General features: G+C 35.3%; 1 protein-coding gene across 1 annotated transcript in view; it reads right to left on the bottom strand.

Moving 5' to 3' along the window:
- The window catches only part of LOC109076359 (unconventional myosin-IXb-like), a 45083-nt gene extending 22016 nt beyond the window's left edge, over positions 1–23067 (bottom strand). Inside the window, exons 1-3 of the mRNA XM_042749065.1 lie at positions 22743–23067; positions 10243–11139; positions 253–347 (exon numbers count right to left, since the gene is read on the bottom strand). Coding sequence (XP_042604999.1) covers positions 253–347; positions 10243–11079 — 932 coding nt within the window. The 5' untranslated portion in view covers positions 11080–11139; positions 22743–23067. The remainder of the gene's footprint in view (positions 1–252; positions 348–10242; positions 11140–22742) is intronic.
- Positions 23068–23840: the final 773 nt, after the last annotated feature.

Genomic DNA, 23840 nt, shown 5'->3' with positions numbered 1-23840 from the left:
TAAACCTCTCATGTGAATGGAAAGAAGCCAAACAGGGTGACTGCAAACAGATAAAATCAGAAAACTCGACAGATGGCGGTTCAGATGACATGTGAGATTCGCCCAGTACGAACAATAAACCACAGAATCGATCTCAGATAAGAGACAGCAGCTCTGCTGAGGAGGAAGTGTGTCAGCTTCTCGCGCTGTGGAGGAGGAAGTGACGTCAGAAGGCAGGGTGTGTGTGTGAGAGAGAGAGAGAAAGACACTCACCCGCGCACCACGCCGCTCTCCAGGTAATTGACCTGGATGAACTTGCCGAATCTGCTGGAGTTGTTGTTGTGCGCCGTCTTTGCGTTGCCAAACGCCTGCGAGAGACAGAAGAAAAACAAGCAGGATGTATGACTTTGTAGAATGAGATTTTTTAAAAAGACAAGTTGCTTTGTTTTTTTTAAAGCAAGATGTGCAAATGTGAACAAAATATTCAGACAAAAAATTGATTTATTGGTTTGAAAGTTTGCACTTAATCCAAAACAAAATAACATTTTGATTATTAATAATTAAAACATTATTAATAATATTATTATTAATAATATATTACCATGATGCATAATAATAAAAATAATAAATTATTGTATTATTATCATCATCATCTGATTATAATCATCAATTATTAATAATATTATTGTAATTAACGTGGCATTATAATAGTAACAATAATAATTATTATTTTAATAATTTTCTTCATAAGCGTCATAATTTATTATTACCATCAGTTATTAACAATGCATAATAATAATAATAATAATAATAATAATAAGTTATTGTATTATTATGATATGAATCATTATTATTGTTATTAACAAGTCACATAACAACAACAATAATATTTTAATAATCTTGTTAATCATCATAGTAATTGATTATTACAATCAATTATTAGTAATAATAAATGGAAACAAAAAAATAGCTAAACAAAAATATAACCATAGCTTCATAATATTAAACTATTTAATGTTTACATTATTATTAATTAATCATCATTATTCTGTAAATTATAATTTTCCTTATTACTATAGCAACAAAAAGAAATAAAACAAATAAATAAAATTAAATATTTTAACTTTATTATTTTATTAAACAGTATTTAATAAAACATTTTTTAACTTTCTGTAAATATAATTATTCCTTAACTTTCTGTAAATATCTATAGAAATAAATATCTTATTACTAATTATTTATCATAAAAAATAGAATAAATAGCATACAAATAATAAAAACAGCAGAATAAGATACTAACAATAATAAACTATGTAATTCAAAAAATTTTGTTAAAACATTATTATGATTATTATAATCAGTTTTGACAATAATAATAACAACCAACAATTAATTTTATATAAAAGAAAAAAAAAAAAACAATAAAAAAAAAAACAGAAAATCAAAAAAATTATATTACTTATTAAGATATTATTATAACATTGCTATACAATTAACTTCAATATTTTTTATTTCATTTTATTTGTTTTAATGTTTTTAATTAATGGATAAACATTTATAATCGAAACACAAAAATGCATATATTTAAATCTTTAAAAGACGACTGAAGAGGTGAACAGAAAGCTTCTATCATAAATCAGATTAAATCAGATTCATTCGTTTCAGATGCAAATAACGTCCGAGTGCAATAAAATAACCCCTGCTCTGTATTTGTGTGAATCTGTCTGAATGTGTGGGACGATGCTTTTACGCAGCAGCTTGATGTTATCGCACGCAAAACCGCAAAACCATGTCCTCCTCCATCGGTTCACAGCTCCAGTGTGGGGCGGCCCGTCTGTGCTGGAACTGCTGTGTTTTAGCGCCGCGGGTGAATGCCAGCCTCTGGCCCCGGCCCTCAATGCGCCACAAAAGCCCAGCCGCGGGGCAAGTGGCTCTGCATGCTAAAGAGGAGGCTTTGTGCTACACAGCAGTGGAAAAAGCAGTGGGAAGGGCGCTAACCTAATTAAGATTCCCCGCGCTCGACCTTTGACCCGCTTCCAACACGCACGGCTAAAGCTGGAGGGGATACTGTAACCAATCAGGACTGCTGAACAGTTCACCCCAAAAATGACGATTCGGTCACTAATGACTTCATGATGTTACAGACCATGTTTGTGTTCACTGAGTACAAGCAAATATATAAAAAGCTAAATAAATGAATAAATACATTAACAAATACACAAACAAATTACATTGTCATTATTTATTTTTGTTCCCAAAGTTGTTGTTCCAAGTTAGTAAAAATAACTGTATAAAAATAATTAACTCCAAAATCTATTATTTTAAATTAAGTAATAATAATAGTTTATAAAGTTATAAACGATAATAAACTATTTAATTAAAAAAAGTCATAATAAAACGTCTTTATTATTAAAACATTGTTATTATCCTCAATAATATTACTATTATATAAAAAGTAGTGATAATAATAATTATTAATACTATTATTATTATTACTTTAAAAAAACGAAAGCTGTTCAAATAATTGACAACATTAAGATTAAAGATAAAAATAAAACAAAAATAAACGATTAACAATAAGTAAATTAAAATAAAACTATAAATTGACAGAAACAAAGACAAAATAATATGCAAAAAGTAAATGGCTAAATTTTAAAAAAATCAGTAACAAAGTAAAAATATATCAGTAAATAAAATAAATGAATAATTAAATAAACAATGATTAAATAAATAAAAATCTGTAATAATAACGGCAAAATAAAAAATACAAAAATCGGTAAACAAAAAATAAATTAATGATTAAATATAGGTAAATAATGAATTAATAAAAGTAAAAAAGAAAGAAATTAACAACATAAATAGAATAATGAAACAAAAAATAAAACTAGTATATAAAATAAATAAAAATGAAAAGTAAAAAGAAAATGAGCAAGCAAGTAAAAATAAATAGAACATTTAAAAGCAATAACAAATAACTAACATTTTTTGAACAAAAATGAGCTTTATATAATTAACAGATATTTATTTTTTATTTTTCACTTTTTATCTTGACTTTAAAACAGATTCTGGGACTGAACTCGGGAAACATTCAGTAAAAATCATGGGATTCATTAAAAAAAAAAAAAAAAAGACAGAAGTGAAAGCTCTCTTTCTTTAGTCGGTGAGAAACGCTGGTTTGCTTTGACACGAGCGGCTGACGATCACTAGATAGACAGCACAGCGGTCAGAGCTCGAACACGTCTTCTTCACAGACTGCTGCTGACTGATATGAGGAAACTCCACGCGACCGCGGAGGCCGACAGGACTATTTCTCTGTCAGAATGTTGCAAACGCTGAAGCCTCTTCTGCAGAGCTGCGAGAGGAAACACGAGGCAGGGGAGGAGAGCGAAATCTGCAGACCTGTCTGGACTAGTTCTTACTCTTTGCTCTTATTCGGGAGTCAGCTTTCCACAGATTTCCACGACAAAGCCGCGAGGCTCTGCTTCCGTACAGAAACTGGAACTTTGATAACAATAAATGACATTAAGCTGAACTGGCTGCTCGCCATTTAGCAACTCAGCGTCACCAGAACACCTCCGGTTTGAGCACAAGCAGGGACTAACCCTTCGAAAACTGAAACAGCAGCAGCGTCAGCACATGAAACTGCCTTCCCTGCTATGATATGTGCTCTGAGGAAATAAAAAATGACATAAATATTAATATATAAACATTAATATAATAATTATTCTTAATATTTTATTTTGTTAAGCAATTTATAGTTGATCATTTATATTATCTTATACATAATATATTTATTATTATTATTATTATTATTATTATTAATTATGTATTTAAATATTAATATATAAATATTAATATCATAATTATTCTTCATATTTTATTTTGTTATCCAATTTATAGTTGATCATTTATATTATATTATAAATATATAAATACATTTTAAATAATTACATATTTAAATATTAATATAGAAATATTAATTTAATATAGTATATATTACATATACACAAAGTATATTTACATAAGTATTTAAATACTAATAAATATTATTAATATACTAATTTCTAATTATTGATTAATTCATAAAGGATTGATTTATAATTAAATAACATTAGATATTTCATATAATTATATTATCATAAAATCATAAAATATTACATTATACTATATACGCACTAATTAAATATAAAACATTTTTTAATTATTTCTAAAATTATTTAAATTACATATAAATGCAATGTTATGTTTATAAATATTTAAATAATGCATAATTTATACAATAATTTGCACTTAAATTAATAAAAAAATAGTAAAAAAACAGACGATGTGTTAATTTATATTTAATTATACATTATTTATATACATAATGTACTAATGTACATGTTTATATAAATATACATAATTTGCAATAAATCATATTACATATATATAAACCATATAGGTGTATTTAAATATTAATAAATAAATATTAATACAATACTTAATAACAACAATAAAAAATTACCTATATATGCTAGATACATACAGTAAAATAATTATTAAATTATTGCTAAATCGTTGTATATTACACTAATGTACAAAATATTCTAATGTATATACTGATGTACACATGTTATGTATATATAACTAAAAAATATATATATATATTTAGATCACAAAAGAACATTGTATATTCAAACACACAATGTTATACTATTCCGTTATATTCACACACTGGTGCCTGAACCGCACTTTCACCCGTCTGGTGAAATCCAAGCCATCCATACAATGCATCTGGAATCAACAAAGGCCCTATTCTCAAAGCCATTTTATTAGGAGGCCAGTAGAATCCTATTCCTCACAAATAACACTGAGATGTTCACATGACTGTTAAATATAGCTGCTTCTCCTTTTATTCACAGCCTCAGAGCCATCGAGCTCAAGTGAGCTGCATGACTTCATTCATTTTCCAAGTCTTCAGGAGGAACACAAAAGGAAGACTGGGGTGGGTTTTGTTCTGCATTGCGATATCGGGTTAGCAGTGACAGCGTGTACGAGCGCTAATTGAGATCACCGACACAATAGCATGTCAACAAACATCCTCGGAGCAGAACGAGGCAACGTTCATTCACTCACAACAACAGTGTGTGGAAAATATCCCTAACTTAGGGTCCTACAATATGATTTCTACAGTGCAGAAAATGTGTTGGAATTGCGGAATCCAAAAAACAAACAAAAAAAGTAAAAAAAATGAATTTACTGTATATGGCAAGAATTTCACGTAATATGCCAAATTTTGTATAGATAAAGCAAAAATAGGTTAGTACACTAATCTTAAATTTGCGTGTCTCTGTGTGAATGAATGGTGCAGACGCGCGGTTTCCTTTACTACACACATACTGAAGAACACGCGCGTGACGCTCCGTGTTTTCAGTCTCTGACGCCTCAATGTGTGAGTTCATAAACACGTAAACCATCTTTAAAACTGCTCTGACAGTCACTTCATGAGCATTTTACCATTTCTTTTGCGTAAAACTATCGTCATATCGCTACAAACAGAAACCTGAAGGTCTTCACAAAATAACCCCGTCAAAATAAATGTTTGGTTCAACTTGAAGAAACTTTGACAGAAATATATTACTTAATTTGATGATGGTACTACTACTAATAATAATACAAATTATTATTAAAAAAAATTTAAAGGAATATTTCCTAGAAAAATTATTTACCAGAATCTGTTTAGCAAAAAAAATTAAATACACACAGTATTTCTAAAATAAATATTATAAAACCAACTAATTAGATGCTTTTGATTATTAATATTTAAAGAAACCATTAAAATGGAATCCTGAAAATTAATAGAAAACGGAATTTGGTAAAAAAAAAAAAAAAAAAAAAAAAAAAAAACTGAATTTGAGAAAAAAAAATGAAACATTTCATAGGGCCTTAAAAATTTAATTTTTGTTAAACTTTTAATAAATTGCAGTTTAATATTGTACATTTCATGATTTCAATTAATTAAACATGCCTTTTGATGATTATTATTTAATTTAACCATTAAAATAGATTCTAGAAAAATTAAAACAGAAAAAAAAACGGAATCCAGAAAAATTTAAATGGAAAAAACTGAATTTGGAAAACAATAAAATGAAATTTGGGAAAAAATAAAAACTGTTTTCATAGTGATGGCTGCCCTAGTAGTATTGCAAATTGCCTTTAGGGAATGAAAAGGCACATGGAGCGCTTACAAGAAAAATAGTCCTAAAAATGGTGCAGCAGTTGAGAAATTGCTCTAATAAACACAAACATGACCTGAACTCTCTGAGAGTTTGACTACAGTTTAAAGGCTTGCAAATGCTTTCAGCTCTTTAAATTAACAGACAGTTTACTGGAAACTGGAGACAATTGAGGTTATTAGATCTCCAACGCGACTATAATGACAGAATGGACTCTTGGGCCATTTTATTGCAGACTTTTCCACATGTCGACATCCCACATGTCTCATTAAAGCCGTCCCACCAAAAATAGCTCAGACCATCTCAGGAGCCAAAGTCCACCACACAAGACTAACACAAAGCCGAGAGATAAACAATGGCCATGATGTAGCCATTACAGCTTCCTGAGGAACAATACGCTGACTCTCGACACCCAGTGAGCAGACCGGCCAATAAGGAGCAAAGTCTCTACAGCTACCACTTCCTGTTGCAAAAAAACTGCTTCCTGTTGAAGTGATCAGCCAGAGGGAAGTTCCTGTCTGCAGGCAGCAGAAGCATTACTTCAGATGACTCGCATGCGTGTATAAATATGAGCACTACGTGCGATCGAAAGCCGCACTGTTGCACAGAAACATCTGAAAACAGAAAGCAAAGGTATTTGCAGAGTCTCCTAACTCTCCTGTTATCTGATACTCAACAACGTAATCCATAAAAGCCATTTGGATCTGGAAGAAAAGCTCATTTTTGGCTTGATGGATTCCAAACTGTTTTCCTATAGGGCACTTTACCACATTAATACGTCAAATAGCGTGGTTTACTCGCCCTTGAAGATGCTTTTTCTGGTATTTAATATGCATGCTTTGACGTAAAGGCCAAATATGCATTCAAACAAAGCAGTACAGTTGTAGGAGGGGGATTACGAAAGAGAGTAACTCCCGAAACTGGTCGGACGTGTCGATCAACGACAACAGGTGCCAAACATCTCTGTTTACATCATGCAAGTTGAAACGGAGACGATAACATGCAGCTTTAAAACGAAAGGATTGTAAAATTAGAGTTTACATTGAGTCACGGTCCATGAATTTCCTTTTAATACCGTTTAAGGCAAAACTTAGTCAAAACTATTTGCTGCTGGGTGAGGTGCCTCGGTAGGTGACCATTAAAACCAGTGAACTATTTCACAGTTGGAAGTTTGGTAGAAGAAACTGGGACTTGGGTTGCAAAGTGGCAGAAATATTCCAGAATATTCTGGAAACATTCCAGAAAAAATGAAAATTCTTGGCCGAAACCAAACAAAATGAAACACTGGGCCAAAGGCTGAATATGATCACATTTTGTTTTTGTTTTTTTGCGTTTTATTCCCGCATTTATTTTGCCAATTCTTTTCACCATTGCATACATTAAATAGTCTAGCCAAAATGTGTTTTTTACTGTTCTGTCTTGCTTTTCAAAGAAAAAAATCCATTACAAAAACAACGATTTAAAAATATTTAACACTGAACATTGTTTAACATTCTACCAGACATTGTACCAATAAAGTGCAGTTTAACTTAAAATTAATAAGTTAGTCAAATAAAAATATTTAGTGGCCATTTTTACATTTAGTTATTTAGCAGATGCTTTTATCCAAAGCGACTTACAAATGGGGACAACAGAAGCAATTAAAACCAACAAAAGAGAAATGATATGCAAAGTACTACAACAAGTCTCAGTTAGCTTAAAGCAGTATTTTTGAGACCCCCTTCTTGAATCAGGCATGTGATGGACACTTTGAGCAGCAAATCAGCGTATAAGAAAAATTTCTGAAAGGTCCTGGAGTAATGATGCTAAAAAAATTCACCTTTGATCACAGCAATCAATTATATTTTACTATACATTCACATACAAAACAGTTGTTTATGTCACAATACAGAATACATGCAATTCGTTCATGTATTCGAAAACACAACATTCTGCAATTTATTTACTAATTGTTTAAGGCCATTTTGAGATTGCAATCATCATATTGTAACCAGCAGCAAACACCCTTCCTCTTCTCTTCGAAGACATGTGATGCAGTACTACATAGTCTCTCGCTCTTGGCGCTTGTAATGGTTTTTGCGTCTTTCTCTGACACTTTTAAATGCTTCGTCACTGCCAACATGTTTGCAGCATTAGAAAGAGTGTGTGACTCTCACTATACACTGGTTGCTACTTGATCACATCAACAAAAATTTAATTGTTCGTTACAATTTATTCTGTCTTTTCACTTAGCTTTTTCTTTGCTATTTTCAGCCAAATAGTTTAGGTTGCCAAACATTCGGTGCATCCCTAGTTAGAAACAGGACATCAGCTTGCAATAGTCAAGCAGTCAAAATAACCAAAAGAATCGCTATTCAGACACGTGGAAAGCTGGACAAGAAGGAACTTTTCATAGAGTCACATATGGAAACATTTCTCTTTAATACAATGCAGAGAACAATAAAAGGAATACTGTGTCCTTTCTTAAAAATCAGCACCAATTGAAAGTCTTGGAAGATGGATGAGACAAATCAACTTCATGAGACCATAAAAGGAATAGAAACCTCAGAGAGATCTGACTCCTATCATTGAAAACGTCTGGATTGAGTCTTGTTCTGGTCGCAGTGTTCAACTGACCAGTTTCACAGGCTGCTTCTACACCACAAGTGCAGAGAGGCGGGGAATATTTTGTAATGAAGCCTGAAGACACGTCTGCCAAAGGACAATGACTGTGCTGACTGCGGAGAAATGACTTCTGGTTTTCAGAAACCACAAACACTGGGGCAAGCGTCAACACAAAACCTGACATCTTTCATCTCTTTCGGGACTTGCTACACAAGCGAACTTTATTCTGATGAAGGGGGCTGAGATAAGAAATGACACCAAAGGATTTCTAATGACATCATGTGTACAGGAAACTTCTGAAGAAGAGATGTGAATCTCAGAAGCCGAGTGGGTTGGTTTTATCTGACTGATAACTTAAAAAACAGCACTTGTACTGTTTGCAAGAGTGAAATCTCGAGAATAATGACTTGACAAGAATCTTTAGATGCTAACCCTCAAGCTGTGAAAATATCCCAACATCCACCTTAACCGTTCTCCAAATGCGCTCAAGTCTCGAAAGTTAGTTTTTCCCAGCATGAGAGTTACCACTACCATAAACCTCCAAGAGATCAGAGTTGTTGAAGGGTTTCTGCTGATATTTTGCACAATAAAAGAATGTGCCTGAACAGGTTTATGGGACCGAGCTATAATTTTAAAGTAAGAGACTAAAACAACAAGAACTGCATGAGACATGACCACTAAGGAAGGCCTCCAGATGTAGGTTAGCCGGAACTGCAACATGAGCTATGCAAGTACAACAAGTATGTGATTATTTTTTGGGGTTGACAAGTTCTAAGGTTGGGAACTGCAAACCGCAGACTTATCAACGAACTTCTTTTATCTTAACCATTGCAGTAAATACAACAGAACCTGTGAAAGGTTTTAAAACTCTAGAGACTTAATGGTAAATGGAATCTGTACAGCATGAAATATCAGAGCAATTTGGCATTATGAGAAACATATCATATCCCATATCCCAGTAAGTCCTCCAACAAATCCACTGATTCTGAATTCAATTATTCTAAGCTTGACTTGTGAATGTTTAAAGCAGAGTGGTTTTCCAGACACTACAATTCCACCCAAAAGCTCAAAAGTAAGTCTCCAAAGGATCAAAGTCATACACAAAACTAATGCATAATGCTCAAAAAATATATAATACTGTGCAGATATCCAACATTAACAATCAAATTGTAGGGTTCTTAAAAATCATTACCATTCTTTGGGGTAGACATATGAACCTCAAACCCATCAATTAACTTCCTTTACCTTCACCCTTTCAATACACTAAAACAAAGCATCTCAAAGGTTTCAAAACTCTAGAGACTCAAGCTCAGAATTTCTCCAAGAGGATGCTGGTACTTTCCCATGTCCCAGTAAGTCCCTGAACAAATCTACTATTCCCAAATTTGCTTACAAATGAATGTAATGAATGAAGTTTGCATCAAAGTGGTGATGATGATCTTACCTCCAGCACAGGCCCAGCACCCAAGATGGTTCGTTCCACGCCACTTGCATAACCCTTCTGACTGAGAGCCGTCAAGCAGTGAATGAGGAAGTTAGTGCTTTGAGTTTTGCCTGATCCGCTCTCTCCTGAGATAACGATACATTGGTTGACATGCTTGCGCAACATGGCGTAGTAGGCTACATCGGCAATGGCGAAAATATGAGGTTCCAGCTTGCCCAACTGGTGGTTCTCGTACATTTTGACATATTTGGGGTTGTAAATGGGTAAGAACTTAAAGGGATTGATGGCAATGAGAATGCTGCCGGCGTATGTATAAATTTTATTCTTCTGAAAACGAATGCGGAGGTTATCTAAGATGGTGTCCTCACTTAGGACTGCAAGGTTACAGAGGTCCTCAAGGTCCTCCTGCTGGGGTGGGAGAAAGCCCCGAGCAACCAGTCGCTTGGACTCCTGCTCGTTCGCCACGGCGGGCAGGTGCATGTAGCGGATGGAGCCATCGTGGTTGCGCTCCTGGAGGAGGAAGTAAAATCCCTCTTTCTGAGAATGTTGATCTTGGGCTTTTCTCGGCCAGAGAAGGACCCTGTGCACCGGAAGGTCGGTTGATTCAAGCACCCACTCCTCCCCACCGCACTCCTTCACCTCGGCCAGGACGTAGAGCTTGCTGGGGTCCAGTCCAAGGGTTGCTGCCGCATCCCGTATGACGCTAGCTGCGGTGGCCTCCTTGGTGACTCTGAGGGTACAGCACGATGCCGTCTCCAGAGAGAGTCGGGGGTAGATCTGAAGTTCGTAGGCCTTTCCATCTTGGCTAGTCGTCCCATCGCCATCTTTGACACTCATTCTGACTCAGGACGAGCCCCTTCAGCATTACGCACTGCCTTCACAACCACCATCTAGCACCTGGAAAAAGAGGACGCAAAGAATTAAGACTGAAACTGCAACACTGATTTTTTTTAATGAGTTTATAAAACATAGGGGCCTACAGATAGGAATATTACAGTAAAATAAGATAGACTGGCAAAGAAACTGAGTGATTAATTGATAACTTCTTCGATTAATCACTCCATTTTGCTTTATGTTGAGTTTATAGAACATACAAATAAGAATACTACAGTAAAATAAGGTACAGACTGGCAAAGAACTTAACATGCAGTCAGCGCTGATAGCCTTGTGGGCCGTGCAACTAATATGAGTGATTATTCAACTAATTTGATTAATCACTGTTTTACAAAATAGCCACTTTGCTTTAAGTTTATAGAACATACAGACAGGAATATTACTGTAAAATAAGGTAGAGACCAGCAAAAAATTAGGACTGCAACTAACATGAGTGATTAATCGATTATTTCTTCAATTAATCACTATTTTGCAAATACTCACTTTAATTTAAAACATACAAATTGGAATATTATAGAAAAATAAGGTACAGACTGGCATAAAAACACATCTGAATCACATTAAACGCTATCCTAGACACATGAAACAATATGTTAATTGCCTTCTTTAAAGATTTTAATACAAACCCCTCAATTTCTTTGGATAATTCATCAAAGATCACTCTGTGCCATTTTATGAATGCATTTTTGATCTTAGCCCACATTTTCAGCACTGCAAAGTGACATTTACTGACAAAGGTTGTCCTTGACAGCTCATAGAGCCAACCAGCCAATAATGACGTATGTCAACAACCATTTTTATTGATTTTATTGATTAGGTTTTACAGTCCTACATTACATACTGGCCTACTTTGATTCTTACTATTAACCTTTCACTTTTTGTTTTGGAACAAGTCCCAACCAGTCTCATTCATCTCAATTAGATCAATCATTTGTAAACAAGAACTTCGGGATTTCATTAAAAAACAGAGATAAGGTGCCATTACTGGTGCTCTTTGGATGAACCTATCGCCCCTTCCCTTTATTTCTCAGTCCTGCAGCTCCCCATCTGACCTTATTATTTGCGGCGTCTGACTCAGACTAAACAGCTCCTTTATTTAATCTGCCTAAAGCGTGTCCCTGCAATAAACCCTGATCACGAGTGGCAACTGCATCTGTGTAGCTACATCTCGCAGGAAACTGTGGTCACAGTTAGAGTCAGTGTGCTGCCCTGAATCTGCCGTGAATAGACAGCACGTCTCTATAAATATACAGTACAAAGCCACAGGTGCTACATCATAGGTGTCAATATCGACATGGCAACTGCATCCCAGCATAGCAACATAAAAGCGTTAGAAAGCACTATCGTCACATGGTTTACAGTTGTTCCTTAAAAGTTTTTACTATAAAACAAGACAAAAAAATTATATCATTAACAGAAAAGAAGATACATTAATCAAGTAAAAAAAATGCAAGATGATTAAGTATATAAAACAAGATTGTGAAATAAAAATAAGAAAAACGCTCATTAAGAAAATACTACTATGCAGTTAGTAAGCAAAGAGGAAATAGCTAAACTCTGCAAACAAGTTGCTCAACATGCAAAGAGAGTGAATCTCATTTTGCACACGGCACTTATAATACTGGCCTCTGGTTATAATTTCTTAATGCTTTTGAAGTGTACATCATAACATGAAGGTATAACGATAATCCAATATTCCAAACAATCCCTTCAATGACTGTTTTCCATCATTAAAATTTACTTTCTTAATGCACACTCCAAATTAAAATTCAACTGTTTCTGTCCTTTTATTAAAAGATAATACACTTTCATGTTCCAGTCAATTTCCTATGGAAATGCAAATCAAATTCCCATAGAAATTAAGTCCTGCATTCATTCAGAAAGAAGTCAGAAGTCCAATGCTTTGGGAATGCTCCCAACGGTTTCTTGAAGAACCAAAATCTGACCTACTGTACCAATCCCTGCTTATCCAACGCTGTTTATTTCATTAACAGATTACCGAATTTTGGTTTGGCAGAGTTATTTCTACGCAGCAGAACAAACGATGCAGAACACTGTACGCTTGTTCCAACTGTAAATTTGAGGATGCACGTTATTTCCTAAGAAGACGAGAGCCAAGTGTCTTAAACAGCTGTCAGCTTATAATGAGCGAAATTAAGTTACTCTGGAAAGTCCTTGTGAATGAATGGACGTATTTTCTGATGGTCTGACATAACTGGGCAACCCATTGAGACTAGCATTTTTTATCCAGGATCAAAATCAAATCATGCAGGGGCCAAAAAATATTCCATAGTATGACTTTAAATTACAAATAAAGTAAATTAAAAAATAAATATAAATATCAAAAACAATATTTTTTAAAATAGGTCTAGCAGTAAAAATTACAGCAAAAATATATCAGTAAATAAACACTAGCTGAACTTGCTGGTAAACAATGCATAATTGTAAGCCTAAAAGTGGAAGAGTTTAAACTTTTCCAGCCTGGTTTCTCAGATGGGGGAAAGTAGGCCATCCTCCTAACTTGGCTGTTGACCATAACCAGAATCAATAAAACTCCAAGGCATGCATAAAAGTCAGTGACCACAAAAACAGCATCATCATTACGGCTCATTTTGAGCTGGCCTGAAATAGACCAGCCAGGTTAACTCTTCTCTTCTCCATGAAGAACTCCAGACTGGGGGATAAAAAACATGAAACGCCACTGGGGGAAAGAACTCAAGAGTTCAATTTCTCACTGACAGACACCTCATGTTTCAGAGTAAGACGAACATTCCTGAGATAGTAGTAAAGGATTGCCAGCATTGAACAGAGTTTGAAGAATCAGAACAAACATGCATCTAAAAAACAAATAACGAGATGCTTTGCTAATCTGCTACTTACATAAGGAGCATTCTAACTGAAATGGAACTTATTTGGAACATTCTACAAAGGCAACGACACTGACACAAATAGCGCTCCACATCTGATTCCAATTGAGTATAACATTAGGATGTTGCCAAGCTAATGCCATAATACTCTTTAAAAAAAATGATAAATATTAACAGAACACCTAAACGTTAGGTAAAACAGCCAACTTTTAACGATAATCAAATGTGTTTATGTATACTTTTCTGTAATTGATAATTTTGTCTGGCAACTCAGCTGGAATTTAACATGCAATTAAAAAAAAAATAATAATAATAATAAAATTATCTTTGTCTTGTTTTTCAGCCAAAATATCTAAGAATCCTTAATCCTTTTTTTTTTTCATATTCAACTTTTCATTTCCTTTTTATAGATATGTATGTATTGAAGGAAAAAGGCTTGTGTGTCTGTCAGCTGTCATAGGTAAAATTTTCCAGACAGGAATAAAATAATTTGTAAAAAGAAATATATCTATGTATCAATATATATATATATAAAGAGAAGCAACACTGCATAGATATTAATAATTGTTTTCAGACAATGTAGCTTTATTACTTCAAGTGTATTTTGTATGGAAGATTATCACCACCACAGAATAAAAACATTTGGATTTTTAATCTCACCATTCTTAGAAGAAAAGGCTGAATTGTGAGATTTGGACTTTCAAGAAAGAAAAAAATAAATAAACATCAAGCTTGTTGTAACTATGTAATAAAAAAAGTAATTGTGACTTTTTATTTCATAATTCTGACTTTTCCCACTCACATTTATCTTTATATCTCAACGCGAAGTTCTTTTGAAATTCTTATATCTGGAGTTTATACCTCGCAGTTTATATAATAAAAAAAAAAAATTACTTGTATCTCACAATTTCGCAAACTGAGATGGGAAAAAAATAAGAATTATGAGATAAAAAGTCTCTTTTTTTTATATGTGGTGGGAATAAGCTTCCCTAATTTTGTTTTACTACACTTATAAACAAGCTCAAAATAATCTGATGAATACAAAATACACATATGCAAGATACAAACTATGAAAATCAAGACTTAATTTCTTATGCAGTCATATATTTTAGGTATTTAAACTAGAAAACTAGTACAAAAAGAGCAAAAGTTCTTTCAAAAACAATCAATGGTTCATGTTTAACAGTGAAATGAGTTTGTTGCAATGCATCCAAACTACGTTTTGTAACAAATCTAAGAAGTTGTTCTCATTTTCAGATAAATGACTTGAATTCACCGACATGGACTAGAACAAGCAAGTCAAAGACACCAGCGAACCATAAAAACCTCGACCAAAACCGTTACTTCATTTCAAAAGATCACCAGGATCGTCCTTCGCAACGGTTTTCTCAGAGGAAGCCCAACTGACTGGCAGCGAAACAAACGCATTGGCCTCTTTTGTGATTTCTGAGTCTCCTCAAGAGCCAGATCCTCATGTTTCTCGGCCGGGGCCTCCTTCAACACTTCCCTCAGATAGAGACACATGCGAGCTGGCCGAGCTCCCGGGAGAGAAGAGAAGAAAAAACCCATGAGGTAAATCAGTCACAGGTTCTTTATGGAGCACAGATGCAGCGGGAGACGTCATGAATGAAAGGCCCGTTGAAGTGGAATGTGCGGCTGAAACAGAAACAGGGCTTTTGTTTTAATATCACCTCCATTTAGGAACCAAGTCTTTTAGCAGATGCGTGGGCAGAGGACAGACAAACCTCCGCGGGATTCCCTACGGACGACACTTCCATCAGTCTGGTCTGGTGGACCTTTCCTGCAGTTTTAGGCCTACGCTAAATGCTTTTGAATCGGAGTGAATATGCAAAAGCCACGAAACCTCCCACAGGTGTCTAGATATGACTCGTCAACACAAATCTGTGGGATTTTCACCTGTTTTGTCTGTAGCACGAACAATGCAGTAATAACTACATTTACATTATGCAGTTTGCAGATGCTTTCATTCAAAGCAACCTACATTTTCCAGAAAATTGTGTTTTTTAACCATCTGAAATGTGCTGCGAGTTGATGTAAAAATGAAAGTTTTGCTGAAAATGTGCCCGCCTTCAGGTCATGCAAGATTAGGATGAGTTTGTTTCTTCATCAGATTTGGAGAAATGTAGCATTACATCACTGTGGATGCTCTGCAGTGAATGGGTGCCGTCAGAACGAGAGTTCAAACAGCCGATAAAACATCACAATAATCCACAAGTAACCCACACCACTCCAGCCCATCAGTTAACATCTTGTGAAGTGAAAAGCTGTTATATTAGAAACAAATTCATTAAAATGTTTTTAATTTCAAAACACCTCTTCTGGCTAAAATATGACTCCATAATCTATAATAACGCTTCCTCCTTTGAAAAAGTGGCATCGTCTAAATCAGGAGAGAAATCTGCAAAGCCAAAACAGCTCTAAACAAATATATGGCTATATTTTGAAGCAAGAGCACAACAGGAGATGGACTTTATCACTGGAGGAAACATTATTATGGATTATGGAGTCATATTTCAGCCAAAAATGACAGTAAAATAAAAAAAACCAAATTAATGATTTATTTCTTTAAAAAAAAGCACCTATCTTCTTCCCAATAAATATAACAAATGAACTACAGTAGTGTTGTGTTGAGGATTTTAATTTTTTAACAACCTTTTAGGACTCTCATTCTGACGGCACCCATTCACTACAGAGGGTCCATGGTGAGTAAGTGATGCAATATTACATTTCTCCGAATCTGTGCTCATGAACAAACTCTATAGTAGGCCTGAGGGTGAGCACATTTTGGGGCAAATTGTCATTTTTGGGTGAACTATTCCTTTAAGAAATAAAGATCTAAAAGCCCATTTTAGCTCAGCTAATGCTTCAGTTTCACAAAAGCAAGCTTGTATAAAGTAAAGAAGCAGAAGTGAGTCAAGAAAGCCCTCCAACTCCTGTGAGAATTCAACACCAGCCTGAGTGGAGCTCAATAAAACATCGGCAGTAGTTTCCACAGCGGGATGCGATCTCAACGGCCCAGACCTCCTGCAGCGGCACATGTGCTCCAGCTTTAGTTTCACCATTGCAGTTCATCAGTGGAACAAGCACCCACTGTAGACCCAAAAAAACTCTACAAACTCAAAGCACAAAAACATATCCAGAAAGTGGATACAAAGATGCAAATCACTCTTCAATGCAGTCCACACTACAGACTAGAGTTTTGTGTTACTTGATTTAGAGTTGCACATACTTATAAAAAAAAAAGACCAATGCTGAGATTTCCTAAAAAAAACAAAAAACATTTTCTTTTTTTTTTTTAAATTGTACACTTGAATCTCAAAAACAACAAAAGTCCAGGTCCACTTAAACTGTCTTCCATTGCTCAGACAAACATATCAAAAGACACACATTAACTTTATACAACAAACAGCTGTGAAAAAGAAATAAATCTTATTGTTGATCTTTCTTTTGAGCTGTAAATCACAAAAATGACTCTTTGTGTTGAGTCGTAGCGTTAGCTGCTCTGATCTAGTGGCTGTTTTGAATTTTATCGAATCGACCGACATGCACTCTGCGCCATTTGCATGCAAACGGTTTTCCTGGATGTGCCAGAGAAAACACAGGCCTCCTAAACGCTCCGGGGCAGAATCTTTGTATACAATCCTGACAAAAAACATACAGATTGTTAGCGACCAGCAGCCAGATATACAGGCACCATATGAACCATGTGACGTCAGACCAGGATAACCTTACATTTCCAACCCCAAAGGTCACCGCTGTCCAAGGGGAATTGCTAATTATGATCCGAAGAAAGCAGAATGTGCATCTTAAATGCAAAACCATGGAGGAGCATTTGAGTCTTAAATCTGCAGAAAAACATGAGCATATTCATGCATTTTGCAGCTAAATGCCCAATCAAACAGGTCAACGCTGTTTTCGACCACCAATTAGCTTCTAAAAAGTCATCAAACAGAAGCCAGAGCTGCATCATGTCATCCGCTCCGCTCTGAAAACATCTTGAAGACATTAACTGCTCCTCCTAAATCTCCCGATATTACGGCTCCAGACTCCGTTTGGCTCTTTAAGTGCTTTCCAATCACTGAATGTTTCTGTTGGTCCGGCGCTCGCAGTCATTACATGAGCTCTGGGATTAGCTGGCATATCTAAAAGGAATGTCACGTCAGCCTCGCCTCGCCGCCATGACTTACTTTTGCATGTGTGGTGTTCGGCATGAGAAAGCAACAAAAGAAGACCAAAAACACTCTTTTTCCGCTTTTGTTGAGGGTTGATGCTTTCTCCTGACTGACTGATTAATGAACGATTATACTGGAAAAACAAAAACAGATTTTGCATGCACTGGCGTTCCAATGTTTGGGGTTTGGTAACATTTTTAATGCTTTTAAAAGAAGCCTCTTTATGCTCACCAAGGCGGCATTTATTTGATCAAAAATGCAGTAATAGTTTTGCTTTTTAAAACAGCTGTTTTCTACTCGATTATATGTTAAAATGTAATTTATTACTGCGATTCAAAGCTGAATTTTCAGCATCATTACTCCAGCCTTCAATGTTACATGATATTTCAGAAATCAACCTATTATGATGATTTGCTGCTCAAGAAACATTTCTGATTATCATCAATGATGAAAACAGTTGTGTTGCCAAATATTTTTGTGAAATCAGTGAAACTCTTTAGTTTTCAGGATTCTTTGATGAATAGAAAGTTTAAAAGAGCGACATTTATTTGCAATAGAAATTATTTGCAAACTTATAAATGTTTTTACTGTCACTTTTGATAAATTTAAGGCATCCTTGTTAAATAAAAGTATTTTTTAACAGACAGACCAATAGATGAAAAGTAGACAGAAAAGTTTTGAAAAGTAACATGTGAATCTCGTGAACAAAATTGAAGTCTTATTTTATCCCAAACATAAAAGTAAAAAATGATTTAAACAAAGCCTATTTTAGTACCATATGCATGAATTTATTTATGTTTTTTTATTATTATATTTATTTGATATTTATTTCCATTTTAAATTTATTTGGATGCAATAAAATAAATACTACCATGATAAAAATGGATTATTGCAATTCGCAAAATAACAACAATAAACAAATAGATAAATAATAAAATATTATTTCAATATAAATAGTTTTAATTATGGTTATTTTAATTTTGGGAGGAAGAAATTGCATAATTGTCATGAAAATAATGTCACGAATAAAAAAATCCCCTTTTTATTTAGGTGAAATACGGCCGTTCACACATGCGATCATCATGTGCATCGATGGCCCGTTTCTCAAGCATAAACCTCCTGCGGCGTATTTACATCAGAAGAAGAGGAGAATGGAGCAATGTTTGCTCGTTCACTAAACAAACGGCGTCGTGAATCAAGCAAGAGTCAACAGAGCGGTGCTCCAGAAACCTTGCAGCTGCGCGGCTCTGTGAGCTCAGCTCAGCGCGCCTGGCGATGGAGGACGGAGGATGGAGGGGGCGTATTATGAAGTCCCTGGCACTCGATCTGCTCCATCCACTTTCCACTCCAGTCCAGACAGGCCACTTCCGGCATGAGATCAATGGGCGAGTGGGTGGACGGACATCAAAACCACACCATTACCAACCCGCTGCCAGTAGCACGACTGGAGACTCCCATCCATCTCCAGGACACACGTTAAACAATAAACGCACCGTTATTCATGCCCTAAACACCCCAAAATCAGACTAACATTGTTTAGAAAGGGTTAATGCTAAAACAGCAACCGAATGTGTGTCAGAGTCAGACCAGACTCGTTTCTTCGTCGCTCTATAATTACGGTTATTTATAAACGTGGATGGAGTGGCACACTGGAAGCGGAGAAAGTGCCAGCGAGCGCATCCGAGCGCTTTTCACTCCGCTTTAACAATCTCTGTCCGTTCCTAGCGCGCGTGCGTCATCCCGAGTCTGCACCACAAACTCTGGTCGGTTCACTTGATGCTTTCAAAGAGCCTTTTATCTTTCTCCTCACACACCCATAATGCATTGCTGTCAGGCCACTTTGGGGCACCTTCTAGATTAAGAGCCTGTCTTTACCGCAGCGAAACAGATGAACAGATGAGATGTTTCAGTAAATTAGGGAAGCACTGCCTTCTGCAAATCTTACAGATTTTCGAGATGAAGGCGGCTTCTGTGAACCTCATGCAGGGGAAAACGGATCTAGCTCTTGCCATCTGCTCGTCAATACTCATTAGTGGACGAATATGAAACCAATGGCTTCATGTTCACCCACTGCAAAAGAAAATCTAGAACTAGGCCCAATATAAGGCTGGGAGTATCCACTGAATCTTCACAGAGTTTGGTTGCAATAAAAAAGCAACATCATTAATATTGTGATTATTTCATGCATATTTGATAAATATGTTGTAGACAATCTGCAGTCCCTATCTCACAACTATAGAAAGCTAAAATGGTTTTAATAGCATCTCTTTAAACTTTAGTAACAAAACATTGCATTAGATTTAATGTTTTGGAATTTAAGAAACTGAACCACAAAAAAATATCTTGTTAATATGCAAAAAAAAAATATATATATATATTATTTTATTTTTTTAAATGGCTTTTTATTTATTTTTGAAAAAGAATTTTATATTTATTTATTTTTGCAAGGACTGTTTGTTTGAAATGACGATTTTTCTGTTTGAGGACAAAAACAACAGTTTATTTTTGCAAGGACTGTTTGTTTGAAATGACGATTTTTCTGTTTGAGGACAAAAACAACAGTGGGAAAAAAAATAAACATTTATATATTTCAAATATTATTGAAGGCTGGAAAAAAGAGTGTTATTTTTTAAACAACATCGTAAAAGTTTAATTTAAATTAGATGTTGAAAAAAATACTAAATTTGTTATATTACTGCATATTAATAAACAGTTTTTAGTAAAAAATAAACAGATAAATAAAATTGAAAAAGATGCCTTTATTTTCTAGTAAGTGATTATTTAAAATTATGAGAAAAAAAAACAAACATATGAAATGTAATTGAAAGCTGAAAAACAATATGATATTTTAAGCGACATTGTAAAGTTTTAGTAAAAATATATGTAAAAAAAATAAAATAATAAATAATCCTTCATTGTGTTTAGTAAACAAAAAACAAAAAAAAAAGCCTTTAGATTTATTTTGGACTGTTTGTTTGAATTGATTATTCCTCTGGATGAGGACCAAAAACAGCATATTTAAGCCAAATCAGAGCAAACACATTACTTTTGCGATGCATCTCAACTATCATAAAAGGCTGTAAAACATTGTGATACTTGTAAAGCTATATCGCCCAGCCCTACTTCCAGGTCTCTCATTCAGTGGTTCCCTTTCAGTGGTACGTCAGTGCACATATGGTGCAACAAAAAAAGCTTTGTGGGCCTCCCTCTCAACTTCACAATAACGCTTCAAAATAGAGACTGAAAAAAGAAGGAGTGAGAAAGAGTAAATAGGGCAGGGACACCCAACTGTCTAACACTCCTGGCAACCTGAATTTCCTATGACTACGTCTGCATTCATCAGCGACTATCAACTTCCTGTTCACGTCTCCTAGTCACTGAAGAGTTTCTCAATGTGAACACATCCCCTCTATACTGTTCACTGTCATGTCACATAAAGAACAAGACATTAATGCCAACATGAGACTCCCATGAGATGCATTTCTCTTAATGTGCAGTTGGGAGATCATCTTGAAATGACCAAGTAGCTATTATCAGAAATTACCATGAAGATGAACACATATATGACATACACTGATGAACTGTTCGCAGTAAGACCAGCAACGTGGATTGAAAAATCAAATTCTGGTTTCATGTTAAAGTGTAAAAAGGTTGTTCAATTCAATAACACTTCAGTTTTCTCGTGCTGCACTCACAAACAAAATTAACTGTGAAAAACATTCAACACTAACACATGACACGTCAAAATTACTTCTCTCGCTTCCTGTAAAGTTTCTGTTCTTGATGATGATGGGGTTTTTCCATGGCTGTTGAGCACAAACAGTAGGAGGACAGAAGTCAGTCAGAGTTGGAAAAAACGGCCAAACCTAGAATCCAGAAAAGCGGTGACCACCATCCCATTGGTTTTTTTCAAAGACAATAATGAGTTACAGGGCTGTGCATTGTGTTTTTACTTTATGATGCTAATATGTGAACACTTAAAGCTTTGTGTGCCCATAAACCTAAATGTGACCATAAACTGCATTACCAACATAACCCATTGTATTATGGCATATGACAACACAATGAAACACTATGCAACAAGTAGAAGGTTCAACCTTAGATCCCGACGGCGTTTATATCACTTCAATTGATTTACCGAGCACAGATTGTGTCCAGATCATAAATCATAGACAACTATGACTCCAGAAGCGCAGATGTAGAATGAACAATCAGAGCAAGGCGGGAAATGAAAGATGAAAAGTTACATTGTAGCCGGATACATTCTAAGATTCTAACAAAAGCTCAATCCGGGAAGTTCGTTTTATTTTGAGAACTAACACCGCGAACGGATCTTTTATCTTTCGTTAAAGCTACTTTGAGTTAGCTTCTAACCAAACCGCTATTTTTCTGAGATAATATATAAGTGTTTTAGATTAGAAATGTTTTTCGGGGGGTTGAAACAAAAGCCTTTTGACTTCCAGCCACCCGGAAAGTTTCTGTTCGCCGCCGCGAAGCTAAAAACGACTCGAATAAATTAAATAATAAAAACAGCCGTCAAACTTACCGTGGTGTGTGTATGTTGTGCCGAATGAAGCGTCTCATGTTAATAAGTTAATAAATGTGGCAGCTGGTCGATTGTCTCTGTGTGTGTGTGCATACGTGTATGCGGCTCCGCCTCTTCATCCAATAGATCGACTCTTCGTCAAACTCATCCAGACAGGTTTATTTCCACCCCTGAGGCCACTTTAAAAACATAACACAGAGATATGAGTCCGGAGAGGACACACGGACATCCTGAATGCGATCTGAGGGCTTTGTGCTGGAGATCTGAACAACCACACACAGTGAGGAAAACTGGTCTCGTGCGAACAGACGCTAAACAGCGACGCCCCGCGTTCCTTAAAGGACTAGTTCACCCAAAATTGAAAATTTGCTGAAAATGTATACCCGTCCCCATCATGCAGATCTGGAGAAATGTAGCATTCCATCATTTGCTCACTAATGGATCCTCTGAAAGCCCAGACAGTTGATAAAAACATCACAGTAATCCACACCACTCCAGTCAATCTTATTTAATTTTTTTAAGTTTGTGTACATCTAGGTGCTTTTTTTTTCAAGTTAAAACATGAGCAATAAAATTGCTTTCCCCATGCAGCAACTCCACGGCACCCATTCACTACAGAGGATCCATTAGTGAGCAAGTAATTTAATGTTACATTTCTCCACATCTGATGAAGAAACAAACTCATTTTCACCTGCATATTTATTTTGCATTATTGATTGAACTGCAAACGTTTTGGCAATAAAGCACAGTCCTCATTTCTGAGTTAACCAGAGGTTTGTATGGAGACTTCATTTTTAAGAGATAAAAGGTCTGGTAAAAGGTGTGCAAAGTGCAAACCCTTGTGGTTGAATGTGAGAAGTACAGCTTGTCTGAGAAAAAAAAACTCTAATGTAATGAAATTAAACTACAGCTAGATGTCAGTACGAAATCAGATATCCTGAACACATTTGTCAAACCAGACAAATGGCTTCTTTGAAACCGTAGAGCATAAAGCTGGGCATACACTGCGATTTTCGTCCGATTTTGAGCCAAATTTTGGCTCGTGCAACACATTTTTGAGTCGGGGCGAACTTTAGTTTTGTCGTGCAGTGTTCGTGG

This window comes from Cyprinus carpio, chromosome B22, assembly GCF_018340385.1.
Source record: "Cyprinus carpio isolate SPL01 chromosome B22, ASM1834038v1, whole genome shotgun sequence".
Lineage (NCBI taxonomy): Eukaryota > Metazoa > Chordata > Actinopteri > Cypriniformes > Cyprinidae > Cyprinus > Cyprinus carpio.
The sequence above is the reverse complement of the archived record's forward strand: the minus strand, read 5'-3'. Positions and strand labels throughout refer to the sequence as shown.